The sequence below is a fragment of the Parasteatoda tepidariorum genome, chromosome 3 (assembly GCF_982258835.1).
Source record: "Parasteatoda tepidariorum strain Cologne lab strain chromosome 3, Ptep-v5.0, whole genome shotgun sequence".
NCBI lineage: Eukaryota > Metazoa > Arthropoda > Arachnida > Araneae > Theridiidae > Parasteatoda > Parasteatoda tepidariorum.
Window position 1 is genome coordinate 117,465,756 of NC_141757.1, and position 22,808 is coordinate 117,488,563.

At 32.5% G+C, this 22,808-nt stretch overlaps 2 protein-coding genes across 2 annotated transcripts; one reads left to right on the forward strand and one right to left on the reverse strand.

The window, feature by feature from the left end:
* The first annotated feature begins 758 nt into the window (after positions 1-758).
* Positions 759-6,044, forward strand: LOC147814224 (uncharacterized). The gene has a single exon (XM_087160277.1). It carries the CDS (start codon positions 759-761, stop codon positions 6,042-6,044), a length of 5,286 nt encoding a protein of 1,761 aa, XP_087016403.1.
* Positions 6,045-12,431: 6,387 nt separating this feature from the next.
* Positions 12,432-12,923, reverse strand: LOC107454873 (uncharacterized). Its single transcript, XM_016072206.1, has one exon. The coding sequence runs from the start codon at positions 12,921-12,923 to the stop codon at positions 12,432-12,434; it is 492 nt and encodes a 163-aa protein (XP_015927692.1).
* Positions 12,924-22,808: the final 9,885 nt, after the last annotated feature.

Sequence of the window (22,808 nt, forward strand, 5' to 3'; positions counted from 1 at the left end):
GAAAATAACATAATGATGTTCATTATTTCGCAAAGAAATCTTTAAGAATAGTTGTTTACAATGAAAAATTTTCTACTTAACGTAATATTTAAAAAAAAAATTTTTTTTGAACTGAAGATGAATATAGAAGAAGAAAAAAGACAAAGAGAAAAAAAATATACATGTGTAATATGAAACTACTAAAATTTTAATAAATAGTCATTATCTGCTAAAAAGTTCATTACTGTTATTAATCTCTTGGTTAAAGTATAGTTTATAACGAAATTTTTCTGCCAAATTTCAAAATTTGTTGGACTAGGCTGACAAGTATGCCAGGAGACAGTATAGGAACAGCTAGTGAGATAATGGTCAGGTAAACCTTGTTGGCCGCAGGTGCAAAGATCAGTATCTGTTATATGCAGGTTGTTAGAGATTGTAATATGTTTTTATAGTTGGTGTCACGTGACTCTGACTGCTGCTGCTGCTGATTTCATTTAATTTTTATTTTTTAACTTTGGTTTTTATGTTGGCAACCTTCTTGAAATGTTTTGTGTTGATTATTTAGTGTTCGAATTAGTTAGGTTTTGAAAATATCACTAAATTGAGATTGCTTTAGAATTAATAAATGTTTATTAAGTTTTAATTTGTATCTGTTTATTCATCTGTAGAACTAGTAGTTCATTTGAATAACATTAAAAAGGCGTCCGTGAAATTTATTTGTTTGCTGCAATTTACATTTTCTGGCGTCCGTGACAGGACATTTTTTCCGATTCGAAACAATGTTTCAAGCAGCAAAAGGATTTAAAAAAGAAGATTTGTTGTTCGTCGCTGAAGAAATTGGCGCAACATTACCACAAAAGGTCACAATATCGGAACTGAAAGAAGCAATTTTGAAAAGTAAGCAGTATTCCGAAGATCCACAGTTTGTTGAAGATATTTTGGTAACAACTGTTAGTGACCGGAAGCATAAAGAATTGGCAGAGGCGGATCAAAAACGATTAGAATATGAAGAAAAGCAAAAACAGTTAGAATGTGATGAAAAGCAAAAGCAATATGAAGAACGGGAAAGAATAAGATTACATGAACTGGAGTTGGCGCGAATTCAAGTAAACTCGCCAGTGGCAATAGCAGGTGAGTCCGAAAATTCTATGATTACTAGTGCTAGGAGGAAATTTAATTTACCCAAATTAGAGTTTCGACAATTCAGTGGGGATATCAAGGAATGGTTACCTTTTTGGAGCCAATTCCAACAGATTCATCAAGATGTAGATATTGCTCCCGAAAATAAATTTCAGTACCTTATTCAAGCTACTGTAAGCGGATCTAGAGCGCGAGAAGTTGTAGAGAGCTTTCCGCCAACCGGAGCTAACTACGCCAAGGTAATTGATAGTCTGAAAGCTCGGTTTGGAAGAGATGAACTTTTGGTAGAAGTTTATGTTCGCGAACTATTAAGATTAATAATTTCGGTTCAGAAAAATGAAAAATTTTTAATGACTTCTCTCTATGATAAACTTGAATCGTACCTTAGAGCATTAGAGACACTAGGAGTAACAACTGATAAATGTGCTTCAATACTTTATCCAATGGTTGAATCTTGTTTTCAAGAAGAGTTCCTGAAAGCATGGAACAGAAGTCCTTCTTACGCAGCTTCAACTGATGCTAAAGAACGACTGAACAATTTGATGAATTTCCTGAAAACTGAAACTGAAGGAGAGGAAAGAATAAATTTAGCCATGGCTGGGTTTGGTTTGGGTTCAAGTGAAAATCGCCAAACTTTTAGGAAAAAAGGAAAGTCTTTGATTTCAGGTAGAGTGCCTACAGCTGCCAATTTACTTACTGCGGCTTCAAAAGAGGTAAAGAAATTATGTGTTTTTTGTTCAGGAAAGCACTCCAGCTCAGACTGTTTCACCGCTCAAAGGATGAGTTTTGCCGAGAGACAAGATATAGTAAGGAAAAACCAGTGTTGTTTTGCGTGTTTGAATCCTGGTCATCCAGTACGTAAGTGCAAAATGTTTATCAAATGTATTGTATGCGGTAAAAGACATGTGCCACTTATGTGTGAGAAGCTAGATACCCGAGGTAAAGAATCAGGAGAAAGTGGTGAGAAATGTGAAAGTTCTGAGATTAACATGTCTAACATTACTTATGGTCCCAAAGTGTTTCTTCAGACATTAAAAATCAAACTGGTTTCAGATAACAAGGAAATTCTAGTGAGAGCTGTATTAGATTCCGGATCCCAAAAAACGTATATTTTGAAAAGTCTCGTGGAACAAATGGGATATACTCCGGTAAGAAAAGAAACACTTATACATTCTTTATTTGGTGGTATTAACTCTGATAAGTATGAACACACATGTTATAGAATTCGATTAAGAAATCCTAAAAGCAGCATAACTTGTAACATGGAAGCTTTGGATCAGTCTTCTATATGTGATAACATTACACCTGTAACTTCAGGTCCGTGGATCAAGGAGCTTCAGGAAATGAAGATAACTTTATCAGATATTGGTAATGAATTGCAACCTGTACAAGTACTTCTTGGAGCTGACGTGATAGGGAAGCTTATGACAGGTCAGCGTAAAGTATTAACTTGTGGACTTGTCGCCATAGAAACTTTACTTGGTTGGACTTTGTCGGGAAAAGTGCCTGAAAGCGATACATCTTTATGCAATTCTATGTTGGTAACTTCTCTTTTAGTGAAAGAAATGGATATATCAGATATGTGGACATTGGATACCATAGGGATACAGGATCCATCAGAACAGGAGACTAAAAAAGAACTTTATAACGCTTCGGTAGGTCATTTCTTAAAGACTGTTAAAGTTGAAGATCAACGTTTCCTTGTTAGTCTACCTTGGCTTGACGTACATTTGCCTTTGCCCGACAATTTTAATTTAGCACTAAAAGGGTTGCAAGTAACAACTCGGAAGCTTAAAGCAGAAAATTTGTTTGAGGAATATGGAAATGTTTTCAAAGAATGGGAACGAGAAGGCATCATCGAAGAAGTTCCTGTAGAAGAACTGAAATTGACTTGTCACTATATGCCACATCGTCACGTAGTGAAGGAGAACAGTACAACAAAGATTAGGCCGGTGTTTAATGCTTCGTCTAAACAAAAGGGACATCCCAGTCTTAATGACTGTGTTGAAAAGGGCCTAAATTTGATCGAATTAATTCCTTCCATAATGACAAGATTTCGCCTCCATAAGTTCGGCATAACAGCAGATATACGCAAAGCTTTTTTGCAAATAGGTCTCCATAAGCCAGATAGAGATTTTCTACGTTTTCTATGGCACGACGAACAAGGTGAGCTCAAACATTACCGTCATCGAAGAGTTGTCTTCGGTGTTTCTTGTAGTCCCTTTTTGCTTGCGTCAACCATACGATACCACTTAGAAAACAAACTAGATGAAGCCACACAAGGAAATGGAAGATATCCTGAAGGCATTATCCGCCAACTGCTACTCAGTTTTTATGTAGATAATTGTTTAGTTAGTGTTGAAACTGAGCAAGAGTTAGAACAGTTTATTGAAGTTGCCACAGAAATTATGGCTGAAAGAAAATTTGATTTAAGAGGGTGGGAGTTCACTAATCCCGCTGAATCCACTGTAAGGTCAACAAACATTCTAGGAATGATATGGGACAGACAACGTGATACTCTTTCCATAAATATTCCTGATGTTAATGAAACAAAGAATGAAGTGATCACAAAGCGAAATATTTTATCAGCTTCACACAAAGTTTTTGATCCCATAGGGATAACCAGTCCAGTGATGATGCGTCCAAAACTTTTGTTACAAAATTTGTGGAAGTCTAAAATTGGTTGGGACGCTGAAGTTGATCAAAAAACGGGCGAAGAATTTCTAAGATGGTTAAATGAGCTTGAATGTTTGAAGAATGTGAAGGTAGCAAGATGGTTGCACTGCGATAAGGGAGTTGAAAATATTTCACTTCATTTTTTTTGTGATGCAAGCAAGTATGCCTATTCGGCAGTAATCTTTCTGCGAGTTTGTTATATGACTAATGTTTATGTACAGCTGGTACAAAGTAAAACAAGAATTGCCCCTTGTGGGAAAAAAGAGACAACAATTGCAAGATTAGAACTTCTTGGTGCCACAATATCTGCTCGTCTATCCACTGAGGTACGAAAAGAGTTTAAAACCCACAATGTGTATTTTTGGACAGATTCCACCACAGTGTTAGCTTGGTTGAAAAGAGAAGAAACGTGGGGTGTATTCGTACAGAACCGTGTTCAAGAAATTAGGAAACTGACACCAGTTCAAGCATGGAGACATGTACCTGGATCCTTGAATCCCGCGGATCGGCCAAGTAGAGGTTGTTCAGCTAAGCAATTGTGCCAGTCAAAATGGTGGGAGGGTCCCTGTTGGTTGTACCTTCCATCCCGTGAATGGCCAACTAACGACTCAGAGGAAGATGTCAATGAAGAAGAAGTGATTAGAGAAAAAAGAAGAACGATCGTATCTTCAATTGTAAATATTGAAGTTACAGAAATATGGAGCGATCATTTTTCCTCTTACAGTAGAAACATCAGAGTGGTGTCATGGATTCTTCGTTTCATACATAACACATCACATGAAAATAAATTAAAAGGTAACTTGAGCTATGAAGAATTCAAAGAAGCAGAAACTCAAGTGCTCAAATCCATGCAATTAAAAGTGTTTCAAGATGAGAAGTTTCTTAACAAAATGCAAGCATTTAGAGATGAAAAGGGATTACTGCGAATAAGAACCAAACTTGTAAATAGTGATGAAACTGAAGATTTTAAATTTCCCATTCTTTTACCTGGTAATAGTTTCGCTATGAAGTTAATACGAGAAGAGCATGAGAAATCAATGCATGCTGGTTCTTCTATCGTACTTGTCAGACTTAGGGAGAAGTTTTGGATTCTTAAGGCTAAAAAGTTAGTAAAAGATGTCATTTCTAAATGCGTGACATGCAAGCGTTTCAAATCTAAACCAGTTGAAGTTCCCTTCGCTCCGCTGCCTAGAGAAAGAGTTACCTTGACAAAAGTCTTCGAGGTAAGTGGTGTAGATTATGCTGGTCCTCTCTACTTGAAGTCAAAAGAAAAAGCTTGGATCGTTTTATTTACGTGCGCCGTTTACCGAGCGGTCCATTTTGAACTGGTACAATCACTCACCACAGATGCTTATATCCAAGCCCTCAGACGATTCATTGCCAGACGAGGCCGGATTTCAATCCTTTATTCCGACAACGGCACAAATTTTGTGGGAGCCAACAGAGCATTGAAAGCATTAGATTGGGACAAAATAGCCGCATACTCAACCGCTCAGAGAATCACTTGGAAATTTATTCCACCTACCGCAGCATGGTGGGGTGGGTGGTGGGAGCGAATGGTCAGAATGCTCAAAGAACTGCTACGTCGAGTTCTAGGGAAATATACCATCGATTACGAAGAACTCTACACGATATTGTGTGACTGTGAGTCAGTAATAAATTCAAGGCCACTCACTTACATACAAGATAATCCAAATGAATTAGTACCGTTGACACCCGAAATGTTTATTCACGGTGGAGGTAACAGCGAAACACCAGATCTAGATAATGTAGACCGATCTTGCCTCATAAAACGAATAAAGTATTTACAGAAGCTACGTGAAAATCTCAGACAAAGATTCAGAAATGAATACCTTGCTCTTTTAGTCCACAAAGGGGTAAGAAGAAATAACGTTTTAGACGTTGGTGATGTTGTGTTAATAGGACATGACAATGTCCGTCGCATCGATTGGCCACTTGGAGTTATTTTAGAAATTTTTCCTGGTAAAGATGGTATTCCTAGAGTTGCAAAACTGAGGACCAGTAAGGGGGAAAGGATCCGTCCATTTCAAAGGCTTTACCCATTAGAAGTGTCTACCAAAACTGATATTGAGGTCTTAAAAGCTGCTAGAAGGACTGACGATTTTGTAGAAAACAATGAAGCTTTAGAGGTGAATTATTTTCCTAAAACTAAGTCGGGAAGAATCATCAAAGTTCCTGTTCGGTTGGACTTAAGAGCATTCTTTTTATTTTTAGCTCTAGTAGTTTAAAGTTCCAACTTTCGTAAAATTTTGGTTGCAAAGTTCAATAAGCCTAACTTTGCAAGGTGGGAGTATGTTAGAGATTGTAATATGTTTTTATAGTTGGTGTCACGTGACTCTGACTGCTGCTGCTGCTGATTTCATTTAATTTTTATTCTTTAACTTTGGTTTTTATGTTGGCAACCTTCTTGAAATGTTTTGTGTTGATTATTTAGTGTTCGAATTAGTTAGGTTTTGAAAATATCACTAAATTGAGATTGCTTTAGAATTAATAAATGTTTATTAAGTTTTAATTTGTATCTGTTTATTCATCTGTAGAACTAGTAGTTCATTTGAATAACATTAAAAAGGCGTCCGTGAAATTTATTTGTTTGCTGCAATTTACACAGGTAATTAAAGAAGGTTGGAAATGGTTCGTGACCCGTCAAGAACCAGATGACTTGTTTTGGAGGAATTGTTTTGAAAAAAGTAACATTATTAATAATTTTGAATAGACGTCTTCCTCTGTCTGAATTATTCCATTGAAATTCCATTTTGTTAAAAGAGATTCTTTAATACTTCGTTTAAGATATGAAACTGGAAGTGGGTATACGCAATTTTTTGGCTGTCTCGTAGATTGTTTCGCTAAATCATCTGCTTTTTCATTACCTATTCTATTGCTGGAGAAATATTTGTTAGTACTTGAAGTGCTGTCGTAGGGGTAGAATAATAGGCTCTACTCATGCTTAAAAGAAATTTTCTTTGAATAGATTGTAGAGTGCGATAAATGCGTGGAGAGATTTTCGTTGCCCATAGGCTGCAACCATTAGCTAATGCGAGAATTATTACTGTATTGTATATTAATTTTCTCGCTTATGATTGATACCCCATGATTTTTGGTTAATTTTTTGAAGCGAGTCTAATAATGTATTAGATTTTTGTTTTAAAACCCCAGTTTAATTTTTTATCAATAACCACTCCTAGATACTTAAAATGATTAGAATGTTTAATTTTAATATCATTGATTTTAAATATTGCACTGCCATCTGTGTTATAAAAGTGGATGTAAACTGTTTTTTCTATAGAGTGATTTAGAGCATTGTGAATAAGCCATGTATGAATTTCATTAAGGGAATTATTTGTAATCTCTTCCAAATTTCTCCTTGATTTGGCAAAAGTCAGATCGTCTACAAAATCTTGAATCATATAATTTTCAGAATGTATGTTTAGCAAACTATTGATTGTAAGATTCCATGCTGTAGGACCAATACATGACTCCTGGGGACAACCTTTTGAAATGTTTTTAATTACGTAACCTTGATCTGTTGAAAGAATTGCTTGTCTATTTGTGTTTATACTTCCTATGAAATGGTAAAGATTAGAGGGAATATGATGTTTTGACAATTCATGATTAATTATACTATATTAAATGTTGTCAAAAGAACTTTTAATATCTAAAGATATAGCTGCAACGTGTTTGTAATTATTTTTTAGGTTTGTTAAGTTATCTTTAAAATTATCCAAAGCTAAATTGACTGACTTGCCGAATCTGAAACCGTATTGAAGATCTGAAAGGGCGTTGATATTTTCTAAATGAAAATTTAGTCTTTTTATGATTAGTTTTTCCAGAAATTTACCCAAGCAAGGTAGAAGGGTGATTGGGCGATAAGATGTTAAATGTTTTGGATCTTGGCCCTTTTTTAGAAAAAAGTAAAACCTGACCTTTCTTAAAATGATCTGAAAAATAATTTAGAGTAAGATATTTGTTGAAAAATTTAAGTATTAAAGTACAGAAAAATGAGAATAAAATTTTAACCACAATGTAATCTATTCCATCAATGCCAGGTGCTTTTTTGTTGTTAAGAGTTTTAATTAGGCGTTGTAACTCATTGTGTGTAAATGGGGGATCTGGTGTGTTATTTCTGTAAATTAGCGGACGTTATGGAATAATATTATCGTCGGGATAAAGACTTTTAAGAATACTGTTTGCTTCGTCTAGTTGAGAATTATTATTGTATATATTTGTGAGTATTGTTGGATATGAATTTATTCTGAATGTAGATTTATAATGGACACCGTAAATATTCCTAGTGTTTTCGCAAAGGATCTGCCAACTTTTATATTTAGCTTGTATAATAAGTTTTTTACACTCTGCTCTTTTTTTCTTATAAATTGTTTTATATTTATTAATAACCTCTATATCATTTGATCTTTGAAAGCGTCTTTTCATTGCTATTTTAACTGTTAACTTTAACTCTAAACTGTTAACTGTGTTGTCCACCAAGGGGGACTTGTTGGACGATGGAAAAGTTTAGCTTTGTAAGTTTTTTGACTGCTGATTAAAATTTTATTAATTAAGTTATTCGTAAAATTGTTTAGGTCTGAAGGATTTTGTATTGTATTTAAATCATCTATTAGGACTAGGTTAAAAGTTGAAAAAACTTTTTTGAACTTATTATGATTTCCTTACTTCGTTTTGAATCCAGTGAAAGAGGAAAAGGTGTATGTGTTATTTACTTGGATTAATATGTACTTATGGTCAGAATTACTGTTTATATCCATTACATTCCATGTTGTGGATGCTAAAATATCTGGATTACTTGTTAAAGTAAAATCAGAAAATGATGAAGTTAAGGAGGTTACATATGTCAGTATTCCGGGTTGGATATTAAGAATTTTCAAATCATTACATGTTATAAAATCTGGTAAAGCATCGCCCCTGGCATCATTGTTGTTATATCCCTAGAAGTCATGATGAGAATTAAAATCCCCGCAAATTAGAGTATGTGAATTATAAAAATTTTTGCTGCTGTGGTAGATTAAATGCTTCATTAAATTTATTCCATTATCACTTGGAGAATTATAAAAAGAGATTAAAATAAATGGAGAATTATTTGATGAATTTATCGAAATCGAAACTGAATTTTGTAGGATATCTAACTGTAGAGGAGTTATTGTTTTATTTGGTATGAATATACCGCTTTTACAATCTGCCGACAGGAAAAGCTTCCAAAAGCTTGGGTATCCTATTATTGTTCCTTTAGGAGAATATGGTTCTTAAAAACAAACTATATCGATCCCATGCTCAACGACCGTTTTTTGCAATAAAAAGATAGCTACTTTGCACCTTTGAGGATTAATTTGTAGAATGTTAAGTCCATCAAGATTTGTTGATATAGTATATTGTTTTATATCATTATTAAATTGGTTAATCATGACTGAATGAAATGAAATTAAATTGAAATACTTTGAAACCAAAATTTAAACAATAACGAAAGTTGCCTTGAAAATTTAAAAAATAATTAAAAGGAGGAATAGTACGAAATGAAAAGAAAGGAGGAAAAAAAATATGGAATGTGAAAAAAAAGAATAAAATTTTAATTTAAATTAAAAAATTTTAGAACTATCTAATAATAAAAAAATAGAATCCTTGAAACAAGGGTGGAATGTTAGAAATCTGCTCTTAGTTATATAAAGTATAGTTCCAAGCGTTTGCCTGGTTTGTTAGCTGGTTGACGACGGTTTAAAAGTTTGTTGTGGGCATGTCCTGTTTTTTTTTTCTTTTTTCTTTAATAGAGTTACCTTTGTTGATTTATTTTGAGATTGACGTCTCAACTCGTTTAATTCATACTGGTACGTTGTACAATGTGGACTGGATGCTTTATGATGTACGTTGAAGTTCGATGTATATTTTGTGTTGGAATATAAATAGTTTATGCAAGTTGGGGTTGAGCTGGTGCAGTGAGAAGAATCATGTTGCGATCCACAATGTTCACACGCTATTCTGTTTTTACAGTTGTATTGGTGGTGACCTAAAATTTGGCAATGTCGACACCGCAACAGTAGTATTCTTTTTCTAATTATGCAATTCTGAAAACCTATAAAAACATAATAAATTTTTATCAATGGAATTGCCAATTGGAAGTTGGTTCGTATTATAACATGTCCTTTATTAATGCCATTGTTGTGCGGAATTGACTTGGTGATTGTTATATTGTCTGTGTTTTCATTGAAATCGCAGTTGGCTTTAAGAGTTTCTATTGCGTCTTCATCACTGCAGGATGTCGGAACATTCAGATGAATCAGGGATAGTTGCCGTTTAGGTTTTTCTTCATAGGAAATGCCAGCGTTCTCTATGCTTGTCCTTATATTCTCCTTTTGTTTGTTATTGTGAAATTTTATTTCCGCAATTTTGTCATTTACAAAGACTTTCTTAATTAACGGTTTAATGATTGTTGTTTCTATTTTCTTGAGAATATCCTTTGTACTGCGATCCGTTGTGGCTAGAATGAATAAAGGAGTGGGTGGGGCTGGTTTTTTCATGACTTCGCTAATAGTTAGTGTCTGATTTCTTGTTTCCTTGGTGTGATTAGAAATGACGTTTATTTGTTCTTGAATACTTTGTAAATGTATCGTTAGAGTTGACTCCACAATTTATTTTGTAATGACTGATAAACCTCTGTTCATATTTTCTGTGGATACTGATTTGTCCAGTTTCAATGGAGATTGATGTTGGTTGTGTTCTATTAGGTCTTTTATCTTGTGGAGAGTATCCTTGCACTCATTACGTTGTAAAATTGAGAGACTGTATTTATCTTTATATTTGTTTTCAATATTATTGATTAATGTTAATAATAATGAGTCAAGTTCATTTGAAGTATCAAGAGTAGGCCAGTTTATGTCCGCTGATGTCTCTACTGGTGAAGATTCTAATGAGGAGTCTCTATGACTATGAGTTGGACTTTGCTGAGTAGCTAAAAGTTCAGATTTATTCATTGGCTTTCTAATTCTTCCTGATGAAGATGGTGTTGATTTAACTGATCATCTGGTTGACATTTCAGCGATGAAAAGTATTTAAAAGATTATACAATATGAAGTAGTATATAATATGAGTAATTACAAAAAAAAATATTTAATGCCGTCGATGAGTCCCTCCCGACCCTCGACGAAGCCGTAGAAAAAAATTTGAAGGCAAAATAACGATGTTCCATTGTTTCTCTCTTCTTTCTTGAGCTGTGACTTGCTTGTGAACCTCAGCATCCATGCTACCATTCGTAGAATCTTCGAATACTTAGAACAGTAAGAGAAAATCCATGAAAGATCTACATTAATGCCGCAAGTTGAGACTGTTAAATATTGCCGTTGATCAGATATTATTTCTTCTCTGTCGAAGTTAGGATTCAATCGAAACCCGTCTTCTATAGTCAATTGGTTGCAATTGGTCAGAAAATCACCAGACTTTGACCGCTCTTTTACAATTTCCTCGTCATTGTGGACATCAATCTCAGTGGTTATATTCCAAGTTGAGATAGTTTCTTTCAACCAGGCTGAACCTTCCCACCATTTCATAGCTTTCAATGTTTTAGAAGAACATCCTCTGAAAGGAAGGTCTGCCGGGTTCAATTTTCCTGCAACATGGCGCCAGGAGGAGAAGTCGCTCAATTTTCTTATTTCATCTGTGCGATTCCTAACAAAAACAGACCAATTTCCTGGTATGGTTATCCAAGCGAGAACTGTCTCGAAATTGCTCCAAAAGTATTGCATGATATTCTTCCTGTCGAGAGCTTGTACAAGCCTTGGTATGGTCCCTCCTTTGAGTGGCGTAATACGAGACTTCGCCGACACAAAACTAATTTTAACACCATCTTTTTCTTCAATCCTCAAGAAAGCCACAGCTTCATAAGCCTCTTTACTGGCATCGCAAATGGTATGTAAGGAACAGTTCTCTAGATTTTCTGGATTAACCTGAATCCGCCTGGGCATCTCAGTTTCTTCCAATATTTTCAATTCTGCATACCACTGAAGAAACTCTTTTTCCAGATCTTTTCTAATCTCTTCATCCCAAACAACACCCATCACCCATGCCTTTTGTAGTATTAACTTTGGGCACAGCATGACTGGAGTGGTAAATCCAAAAGGATCGAAAATACGGTGAGCGATAGAAAGAATAGATCGTTTAGTGACTTTTTTCTTTTAAACCTAATATAATTGATTCTGTTAACGAGTCTTCGCAATGTGAGTTTTCCCAACTTCTCAACTCCCTTTCTTCATCAATTCAATAGATTTTTGCTTAAATTCTTCCATTTCATGTGGAGTATCTACACTGGTTAAAGAATTGTCGACATAGAAACTCTGCAAGAACCCTTTTCTTAAAATCTTCATCGTTATCTTGGTCATTGTGTATGTGATACCTGATGACAGATGCCAAATGAAAAGGACTACTCGTTACTCCGAAGACAACTCTTGCATGTCGAAATATTTTACACTTTTTGTCCTCCTAATTTTCCCACCAGAAGAACCTTAAAAAATCTATATCTTCTTTGGCGACACTTAATTGTGAAAACGCTCTTCTCACATCTAAAGAAATACCAATACTTCTTTCTCTTAAACGCAGTAAGACATCCAGGATAAGTTCGATTAAGTTAGGACCGCTGTGTAAACAGTCTTTAATGAAGGGTGTCCCTTCATACGGGCAGTAGCATCGAATACCGGCCTTATTGGGGTGGTGCTGCTTTCTTTTATTACAGCTCCATGTGGCAAGTAATTTCCTGGTAAGTCAGTTTCATTAGAGGGTACTTCTTCGATGGTTTTTTCTTCAAGCCAGCTTTTGAAGACCTTTTCATGATCATCATAAATTTTCTTCGATTTCAATTGAACTATGGTCCGTTCTAATCTCCTCTTTGCCAAGTTAAAGTTATTGGGTAAGAAAGATTCGTTTTCCAGCCATGGTAAACGGATTTCGTACCTTCCTTGATCATTGACCGTTACCGTCTTAAGAAAATGTTCCTGTGCTTCACAATCTTTTTTCCTTTTCAATTTCTTCTCAATGGGATCTTTGATTCCCATTAAATCGATTCTCCACAGATCGGCCATCTCAGCTTCTTTTACGAAAAGTGATATCACCGACATGGCGATAATTTCGGTACCACAGGCTTATGATGAGGTACCTTTCCCATTAAGGTCCATCCAAGATTTGTTTCGGTTGCAACCATGCCATTTGCAAAAACTTTTGCTGTCCAGTCAATAACTTGCCTATCATGTCTGATCCTACGAGTATTTGTACTTGTTCATAAGTCTGGCTAACATCATTTAAACGCATTTTTAAACTCTTAAGTTCCTTCAGCCATGGACCTCTGTTTACACGTAATATCTCTCACAAATAACATCTTGACCCAATACCTCCAAATTGAAAGAGAATTTTCCTTTCCGCGATATAACTCTTATTTCATTCTTCTTGTGTTTTCTAACATCAATAGTTACACCTCCAAAAAGGGAATGAGCCACATTCATTTCTTCTAATGGAGTATACATCATCCTCTGGGCAACGGTATTAAGGATGTAGGATCTCTGTGATGCTGTATCAATTAGCAGACGAACATTCATTTCTTTACCATTGGCGACAAGCTTGGCGACCAAAGTTTGCGGAAAAACTTCTGGCGTCTGATTTAAATTCGTCATATTAAGTTCATTTACAGATGTTTCCGTCTGCGCCTTTTCTCCCTCTTTCGAAACTGATTTTCTCATTTGCTCTAGGTTTTCACACATGAGTATCACATGTTTCCGACCACAAATCAGGCATTTGACGAAATTCCTGCAGTACTTAGCTACGTGACCGGGAACCAAACACGCAAAACACCCTTTTTTACTTTTTACAATTTCCTGCCTCTCAACTAAAGGCTTTTTTTGGGCGGAAAAACAGTCGAAACTATTATGTTTGCCATCACAAAATAAGCAACCTCTTTTTTGTTTCTTTACGTAAGAAGCTGAGTGTAAAACAACGGCTGTTGATGGTGCTCGAGATTTATTCTTTTCATATTCAACTTTTTTCTTCTTAGCTGCCTTGTTATCTTCATATTTTAGCAGGCCAAAGCCATCCATAGCTAAATTAATTCGGGATTCACCCTCCACTTCTGCCTTTAAAGACACAATCAGTTTGTTTAGCCTTTCTTTGGCTTCTAATTTTGGAGTTAAAGAATTACTCCGATGGTGGGCCTGCAAAAATTCTTCCAGAAAACAGGATTATACCATCGGGTAGAGAATAGATGCACACTTGTCTGTAGTAACCCCGAGAGTGTCTAATGCTCTTAAATATGTTTCCAGCTTATCATGTAAGGAGGTAAGCAGAAAAGATCTATTCACCTGAACATTAATAATTAATTTGAGAAGTTTCCTTACGTATATCTCCACTAAAAGATCCTCGTTTCCAAATCTCGATTTCAGACTATCGACGGACTTAGTATAATTTTCCCCAGTTGGCGGGAAACTTTATACAATATCTCTCGCTCTGGAACCCATCACAGTAGCTTGTATCTGATATTGGAATTTGTCTTTAAGGGCAATATCCGCATTATTATCTTTGTGCTGAAATTGGCTCTAAAGTGAAAGCGATTCCTTGACATCGTCGCCGAACTGCCTGAATTCCAGCTTTGGTAACGTGAACTTTCTCCTAGCATTACCAGCTTCGGCATTAATTGAACTTGAATGGCGATGTTTTGAATCGTCGATTCTCGATCTTGCGCTTGTAATCTGACCATTTCCAATTCATGTGCCATTCGGACCTTTTCCAATACTATGGCTTCGTTTCTTTTTCTTGAAGTATAGCCATTCGGGCCTTTTCCAATTCTATGGCTTCTTTATCCTGTTCTTCTTTTTTCTTTCTCTCCTTACAGTATCTTCAAATACCTGTTTTACGAATTCTGGATCCTTTTTATATTCATCGTTACCAAAATCAAGTTTTTTAATTTTGCTATCGTCGATCCAACCGGCACTGTCTCTCCAATTTTTTCTAGAACCACTAACAAATCTGCTTTCTAAAATCCGCTCTTGAAGAAGCTTGAAATTCTGCTGTGGTCCCTGTTCGGGAGCCAAATGAAGTACTTTGTACAACTAAATAAGATTCTTTTCACAATACTTAAATATTTACTTTATTTTCTTCATATATAGACAGAACAGTCGGCAAAGAATTCTGTTAGGTTAAAAACATTTTGATAAACAAAAAAACGAATTCTAAAAGAAATAAAAATAAACACTAGCCCTTGATTCTCGCAGTAAATCTGAATGAGACTGGATCATTCCATTTATTTCAAAGGTGGGGAAAGTAGAATTGACTGTGCATGCGTCGGAATTTACTCTCACCAGGGTTGCCATACGTAGTATTTTTAATAATATGTATGGCAAGTATTGTTTGACTAAAAATTAGGGATGTGGTATTTTTAGTAGTATTTTTTTTAAAGTGTTGTACTTATGTTTTTTCTTAAATCAATTCTTATATCTGTTACCGGCAAAGTATGAAATCCGGTATTATATATAATTCCTAAAACTAACCGGCAAAGAATGAAATGATTTATACTTCACACATTGCCTAGGCATTATATATAATGCCAGTTGCTATTTAGGCAAAGTATGAAATAAACGTCCTGATGAGGTTATTATGTAAATTATGTGCGTGTTACTGTGAATGACCGAAATCGGTGGTTGTTGACTTTCACCGGTGAATGTTGACAATCACATAGTAGCTTTGGTGAAAGTCCGAAATATTTATTACATCCGATTTGATATTAATTTATTCGTGGATATAATTACATTTATTCGATATTTTAATACTTACTGATGATAGATAAGAAGAACAGAAGTGTTTGGAGTATCGGGCAAATGCATACCGGGCAGTGGCCCTTGACCTCAAATAAACATAAGTGCAGGGTATACCGGGCAAATGTATACCGGGCAGTGGCCCTTGACCTAAAAAAACATCAGTGCAGGGTATACCGGGCAAATGTATACCGGGCAGTGGCCCTTGACATTAAAAACATCAGTGTAGGGTATACCGGGCAGTGGCCCTTGAACTTACGAAAACATCAATGTAGGGTATACCGGGCAAATGTATAGCGGGCAGTGGCCCTTGACCTCAGAAAAAACATCGGTGTAGGGTACACCGGGCAGTGGCCCTTGACCTTAAGAAAACATCAGTGTAGGGTATACCGGGCAAATGTATACCGGGGAGTGTCCCTTGACCTTATAAACATCAGTGTAGGGTATACCGGGCAAATGTATACCGGGCAGCGGCAATTGTATACTATGATTAATCTTTCTAGATTTTACTTAGATTTCTTACCTCAACTTCATAAAAATACATGAGATAAAAAAAAATATTTCAGACACTATATAAAATTAGTTACGATTTAAAAAAGTGTAATCAGAGTGTAAAAAATATTATCTTTGAAAACATCAGATTAGTTTAAAACTTATTAGAAATGTATATTTAAATCCGAAATTGATAAATGGCGTCATCGTTTAAATTTTAAAAATCTACTTGCAGATAGAACAGGAGCTTATGTGTCTTCAAAAAAGATCACTGTATAGTTCTTGCGCCGAAATGATGAGCAGTAAATTCTACTTTCCCCTCCTTTGAAATAAATGGAATGGTCCAGTCTCATTCAGATTCAATGTGAGATCCAGGGGATACTAAAATAAACAACTTAAAAAATAAAAATGCTGTTGCCAGCCATAGAATTTTTTGAACAACATAAATCAAAATGACATACAAGTGCAGCTAGGTAAAAATTAAGATACCTGAGCGCTTGACGTAACACATACGTTATTAAACCATTCATTTAGTATATTTTATGGTGATGTTTGTTATGGTAAAGATTTCGAAATTCCCGTTTTTCAAAATTATAGCTTACATTTAGTAAAAATACAAAACTGAGAAGTAAATCTAAACGAATAAATAATTTTCACATCGTGCTCTAAAGTATCGAGGTAAAATTACCAAAAGGTTCTTCAAAACTGTTATTCCTTTAACCATTTTTTTTGGTAATTTTAGTCTTTGCCAAATAGACTGATAAATATCTGTGTGAAGTTCCATGGTTTATTTAAAATAATAGCTTATTTAAATGGTGGATAGAATTTAGGAGAATATTAATTATTTATTTTCCTAATATATTTCTGGATTTTAACTCTGTAAAAAGGAGTCTAAATGATGTTTTTAAGTTTTCAAAATAACTATACATTGATAATCAAGCTATTGTGTCTGTTGTATGCATCTTTAATATGGGTTGTGGGTTTTACACTTACATGTTACATTTGTATCTCTTACATTTGTAGGTTTCTTGGAAAATACAAAGAGGGGCTTAAAAACTCTTTCAAATTTGAGAAACAGCACAAGTTTCATCAATATCAGTAGTCCTATCCATATACTCCTTTCAAATGTCCTATCAATAACACTAATAGTGTTAATAGAAATTGAGAAAATTTTGTCTTTTCTAATAGATTATAATATTCAGTTCTGTTAGAAAACGCTATAACATTTATTTAGATATCTGATTGGCAAATACTCCGTCTTTTATAAAGAATAAAGAACTTAGTTCTACTAAAAAAGACTAAAAATAATGGTTTAAGTATTTAAATGGGATATACTTTGTCTTTTCTAAAATGTTTAAAAAGTTTCACGTTTGGAATCAAATGTCTTATTTATATCTATTTTATTTAAATTTTTACAAAGCGTGCTTCTTATAAGAATTGCAGAACCTACAATGAGTTATCTTAAATTTGTATTGGCATATTATGATATGCATGAAATATAAAAGTTGAATTACATTAAAAATTTATTTAAATAAAAGTTACATTTAAGTGATATCGGTGACAATTAAATTCATTTTTAAACAAAATATCACAAAGTAATTCTTAATGAAAACGCATTTTAGTTCTAAATAAACTATTTAATTCTTCTGCTATCCGTGCTAGAAAATAAACGATTTACTGACTTGAGTCATAATAGTAAATGATCTCTGAAAATACTGAGCTATTTATATTTTATTACTTCTTTCCCAAATAACATAAATGTTAGATTTAAGGGTTTTCTTCATTGGCTAAAAGTATATATCGTCTTAAATAATATACGTGTCCCTTTGCACAAATTGGATTTTTCTTTTTTTGATCATTTTATTCCAATAGCTATTAACGCAAAGATTTTTTGTAAAAAAAGAACAAGCTTTAATCATTATATTTTTTTTTTACTATAAGAGAAGATTAAAACAAATGCAAGGTACATATTCTCTAATTTCGTTTCAAAATTTATTTTAGCAAAATATATTACTGCATTTTAAATATTTCTGTTAGATTAGTTCATGAAACATTTTTTCTTCGATATAACATCTAAAGTGACAAGGAATATATAAAAGATATAATATTAGTTTTACAGAATATTTCGTAAATTTTAAACGTATAATAATGTGTTACACATATATTTATTTTAGTGGGTTCATTCATTCACATAATTTTGTGTTTTCTTTTTATATTATAAATTTACTATTGAGTTTTGCCTTCATTTCTTTTTTCAAAATTTTGATATTGGAAAAATTATAAGGATTTATGCTTTTTTTATTTTCAAAATAATTTTACAGTAATTAGCAAAATATGCTTTAACCTTACAATATTTTTAAAAATATTGTTTTGTCTTAGAAATACTTTTTACTATCAATTAATACATTTTCCAAAAAATAATTTTTTATTTTTTTATTTATGTTTTGATCTGATTATTAATAAATTATAAGGCCATATGTCTCTATTCTAACTTAGTTTCTTATATTAAATTTTATGGATTTGTTTACGATTTTAAAATTGTTATTCATAAGAATATAAAGGACATAATATAATCATGTACATTACAACATAATTATGTTCATAAGCAACATAATTATAGCCTAGCGTGTACTTTAAGTGATAAAAATAATTGATGATTTTGAATACTTTTGAGTCCCAGACATGAATTATATGTGGATTGATAAAGACTTTCTAAAAAAAAATTTAAAAATAACTCAATAAAATTTTAATTATATAAATTCTTAAAATGCATTTGCTGTCTTTAAATTAATTTTTACAATCAATTCCTTTTCAATAAAGATTACACGATTAATCATTTTAATCAAATTAACTATAATAAAATCAAAAATAAGTTTTCAAGCCATTCATATAGTAATAATTACAGTTCATAAGATAACAGATTACATTAAATACTGGTTATCAAAATTATATTTTTTAATACCACACACATAAAAATAAGTTTAACCGAATAAATGATTTTTATTCCGATAAAATTAGCAAATTTCGCTACATTTACAAAATTCTAATAAACATCATAGAACAATAAAAAAATCCAAAATCGCCAAAGTTTTCCGGTAAAAGCAAACATGGGTTTTGCTGTTCTCATAGAGACAAAAACTCAGTCAATTTTACCATATTTTGTTTTTTTTCCCTAATGTATGATATAGAAATTATAATTTTTTGTTTAATATTTTAGATATTTATCTTGATACCTGATTTATTATAATTCTAAGAAACTATAATACCTCAATTGTTTTTATTAAGTTGTAATAAATGTAATGATTTTGAAGAGTATCTTAGTCCCTCTTAATGAGTTCAGGTGTTTGTTTGCGTAGAATCTGACAGTGTGACAAAAATATTATCCTCAATTTTATTCTGAAAACATTTTATTTCTGAGAACAATTGTCTGCATTTTTTAATATTAATTTTTTTCAGAAATTCTATAACTGTAAATATATATATACTTTTCAGAAATTCTATTATATAACTTTTTCAGTAATTCTATATATTTTAAACACACAAAATTTATCATTACTAAACACCATATTAGCTTAAAAGAAAATTTCTTATTTAAAAGAAAGAACTTGAATTTAAATACATTTAAAAGCAACTATTATTTGCAAAAGCAACTCTTATTTGTAATATTAAAATTATATATATTAATAACATTCAATATTATTTAAATTATTGAATGAATTTAAATACATTTAAAAGCAACTATTATTTGCAAAAGTAACTCTTATTTGTAATATTAAAATTATATATATTAGTAACATTCAATATTATTTAAATTATTGAATAAATAAAGAAAATTGTTGATATTGAAACAAAAATTATTGAACATTGTATATAATACAATAAAATATGGTGCTTTATTTGTTGAGCATTATATTCCTTTTATTTTTAAATTGTTGAAAGTGACGTAATAATTTATTTTCCTTGGATTTTATTCATCTGTGCTTTATTAGGGGAAAAATTTGAAACATAATTCTACAAATAAAATAAATAATAAAATTTGCTTTTAATTTTAAAATAATAAAATTCTAATAATTATTTGCTAAATGCATCTATTTTAATGTTAGTATTGATATTTCCTTAATTTAATCCAACCTATTACGCAAACCGCAAACTCATCTTCCCAATTTATTTTTCTTAAGAAGATAAAAATTCTAACAATTTCAATAATAACAAAAATAATAAATAAAAACATGAGGTTCTGTTGAAATATTTGCATTTGAAAACAAACTTGTTACGTAGAAAACATACGAGCGTTGAAAATTTTTAATGAGTTGAATCTATTTACGAAAAGAGATTTAAATTTTATGCTACTTTACAAATATTTTGAGGTTTGGAAATGTAAATGTTTACACTTACTTTTAAAATTAGGAATAGGTCTACGAGAAGCTAATTTAAGTTTTTCGACATTATCTTATTTCATTTTTCTCTATAAATTAAAAATTTAGCGAAATTTAATTCCAATGCAATTTATAAAATAAATGATTATAATATAAGAGTGGAAAAATAAAGTTTATGTCTTATATATTCTAGTTATAACTACTTTATAAATTGCATTATAACCTTCTGGCGAAACTTTGTTTATCCATACTAGTATTATCTTTACTAGTAATAGTTTAATTAGGCTTTTATAGCAAAATTAAGTGAGGTAAAAGATCAATTTAAGATTTTCTGTAATAAATGATACCATTTAAAGTAAAAGTTTTTCGATAAATATTTTTAATGAGACGAAGTCGTGTCATCGAAAGTTTGCTTGGAGTTACGTCGTCGAAAACTCTTTCATTTTATCAAAAATATTCTATGCAATTATATTCATTTCATTCTTAACATTTATAAGTAGTTTTGAGTATTTTTTGCTGTAAATTTAGAAGGTAACCTTTATCTTTATCTTACCAGCATCCTTAATTGACTAAATTGACCATTTTTCTCTCTATTTATTCTGCAAGAAAATTCTGTATAAATAATGATAACTTGCCCGAACGTAAGAGGCTCATTTTTCTATAATTTAACAATTCTTAAAAAAAAAACTATTTTTATTTATGTACTCTTATTTACAGCACCAGAAAGCTGCTTATCTGAAAAAAAAGTCTAGTATTTCTCATCTCTCACGATACACGACACCATTAAAGACACATTTCCCGGTTTACTTGATAAAACACGACTCAACATCCCGAATATCCATTACCTAATGAAAAGAAAACATAACCAAACTTAAATTCAACTTCAATGTCCAGCCAAATTTCATGTTTAGGGTCTGTATTCAGGATTTTTTAGCCATACCAATCGATAACGATTCCAAACCCGTAATGTTAAAGAATTGCTCCTAACCGTTAAATTGGGTGGATTGAATTAATTAGAATGAAAATTGTGAACAATATCTCTTATTCATTAAACAGATTGTGGAGATAAGCTGGCAATTATTCTGCACCAACATCACATAGAGAGAATATGATAGGATTGTAATAAGTCAGAGGTCCTTGTTATCAGCATTATAAACTTATATAAAGCAATTTTAATACAAACAATAATAAAAACTTAAAAAAAGCCAAGAAGCAATATTATTTAACACATTACTATAGGGCATTAGCTGGAGATTTATCTCCGTATTCGAAACACATTCCTATTCTATTCATGATAAATTTAGACAGTATCTAACTGCCATTAGAGAATTCGGTGCACCTAAATATGAGGATATTCAAGCTTGATCTTATAGGATGCCGGACGCTCCCTATATGGTGCTTCATCTCCCCCCCCCCAAGTAGTTTAAATTTTAAACTGAAAACAATTAAACTGAAAACAATTTAAAATATCGCAAACAAATTAAAATATGTAATATTAATAAATTGATGCTGAGTAATATTTCAAAAGCAAAACCCATTGCAAGTAATTGCCCAATTAACTACAATACTGTCAACTGACAAAATACTTTAGTTTCAATCAGACAAAAAGCAAATTATATAATAGAAACATATGTGACTGAAATTCGACAAATTAAATTAAGCAATTTATTTTTTTGGCCATATTGAATGCTAATAAAAAAACAAATGTAAAATAAAATAATTATGTTATCAATGATCAATAAACATTTTTGTCTGAGTTGTTATAAAAAAATAAGGTGAAAACAATAAAATTAAAAATTATCTACAATAGATCTCTCTGAATATTCACAAAACCTATTACATTTTTCATTGATTTTTCTTTTCACATCATTTTGCGTACCAATGATTTGCACTTTTATGCACTAATTAAGAAATATTCGCGATCGCAACACTCGAGAACCTCCTCTAGCGGGAGCCTGTAAATATCGGGCATTAATTTATCACGTTTTCAATCAGTTCCATCAGAATCACTTGCAGAGTCGGTCGCCATTTTCTTTGCACGAAATAAGAAGCAAAATTTCCCTAAGGAAAAAGCCGAAAAGCTTGAAAAAACTCTCCAGAACATTGTTAAATCTTTCAGAAACAGAACACGCTAAACTTTTGCAGAAAATTCCTCAATAATTTTCAACTTCTATTATCAACAAACTTGCAACTGATGACTTCCGATTTCGCCATCGCATACTGTTACAGATGCGTGTTTTAAGGTAAAATGCATTTCTTCTGTCTTCAATTCATTACAAATTAAAATGAAGTCAACATTGCTTTCGTCATTCCAATAAATAAATGTGAATTCAGAACG

Coding starts and splice junctions, on each gene's coding strand:
- LOC147814224 (XM_087160277.1), top strand. CDS start 759: ATGTTTCAAGCAGCAAAAGGATTTAAAAAAGAAGATTTGTTGTTCGTC.
- LOC107454873 (XM_016072206.1), bottom strand. CDS start 12,923: ATGTCGGTGATATCACTTTTCGTAAAAGAAGCTGAGATGGCCGATCTG.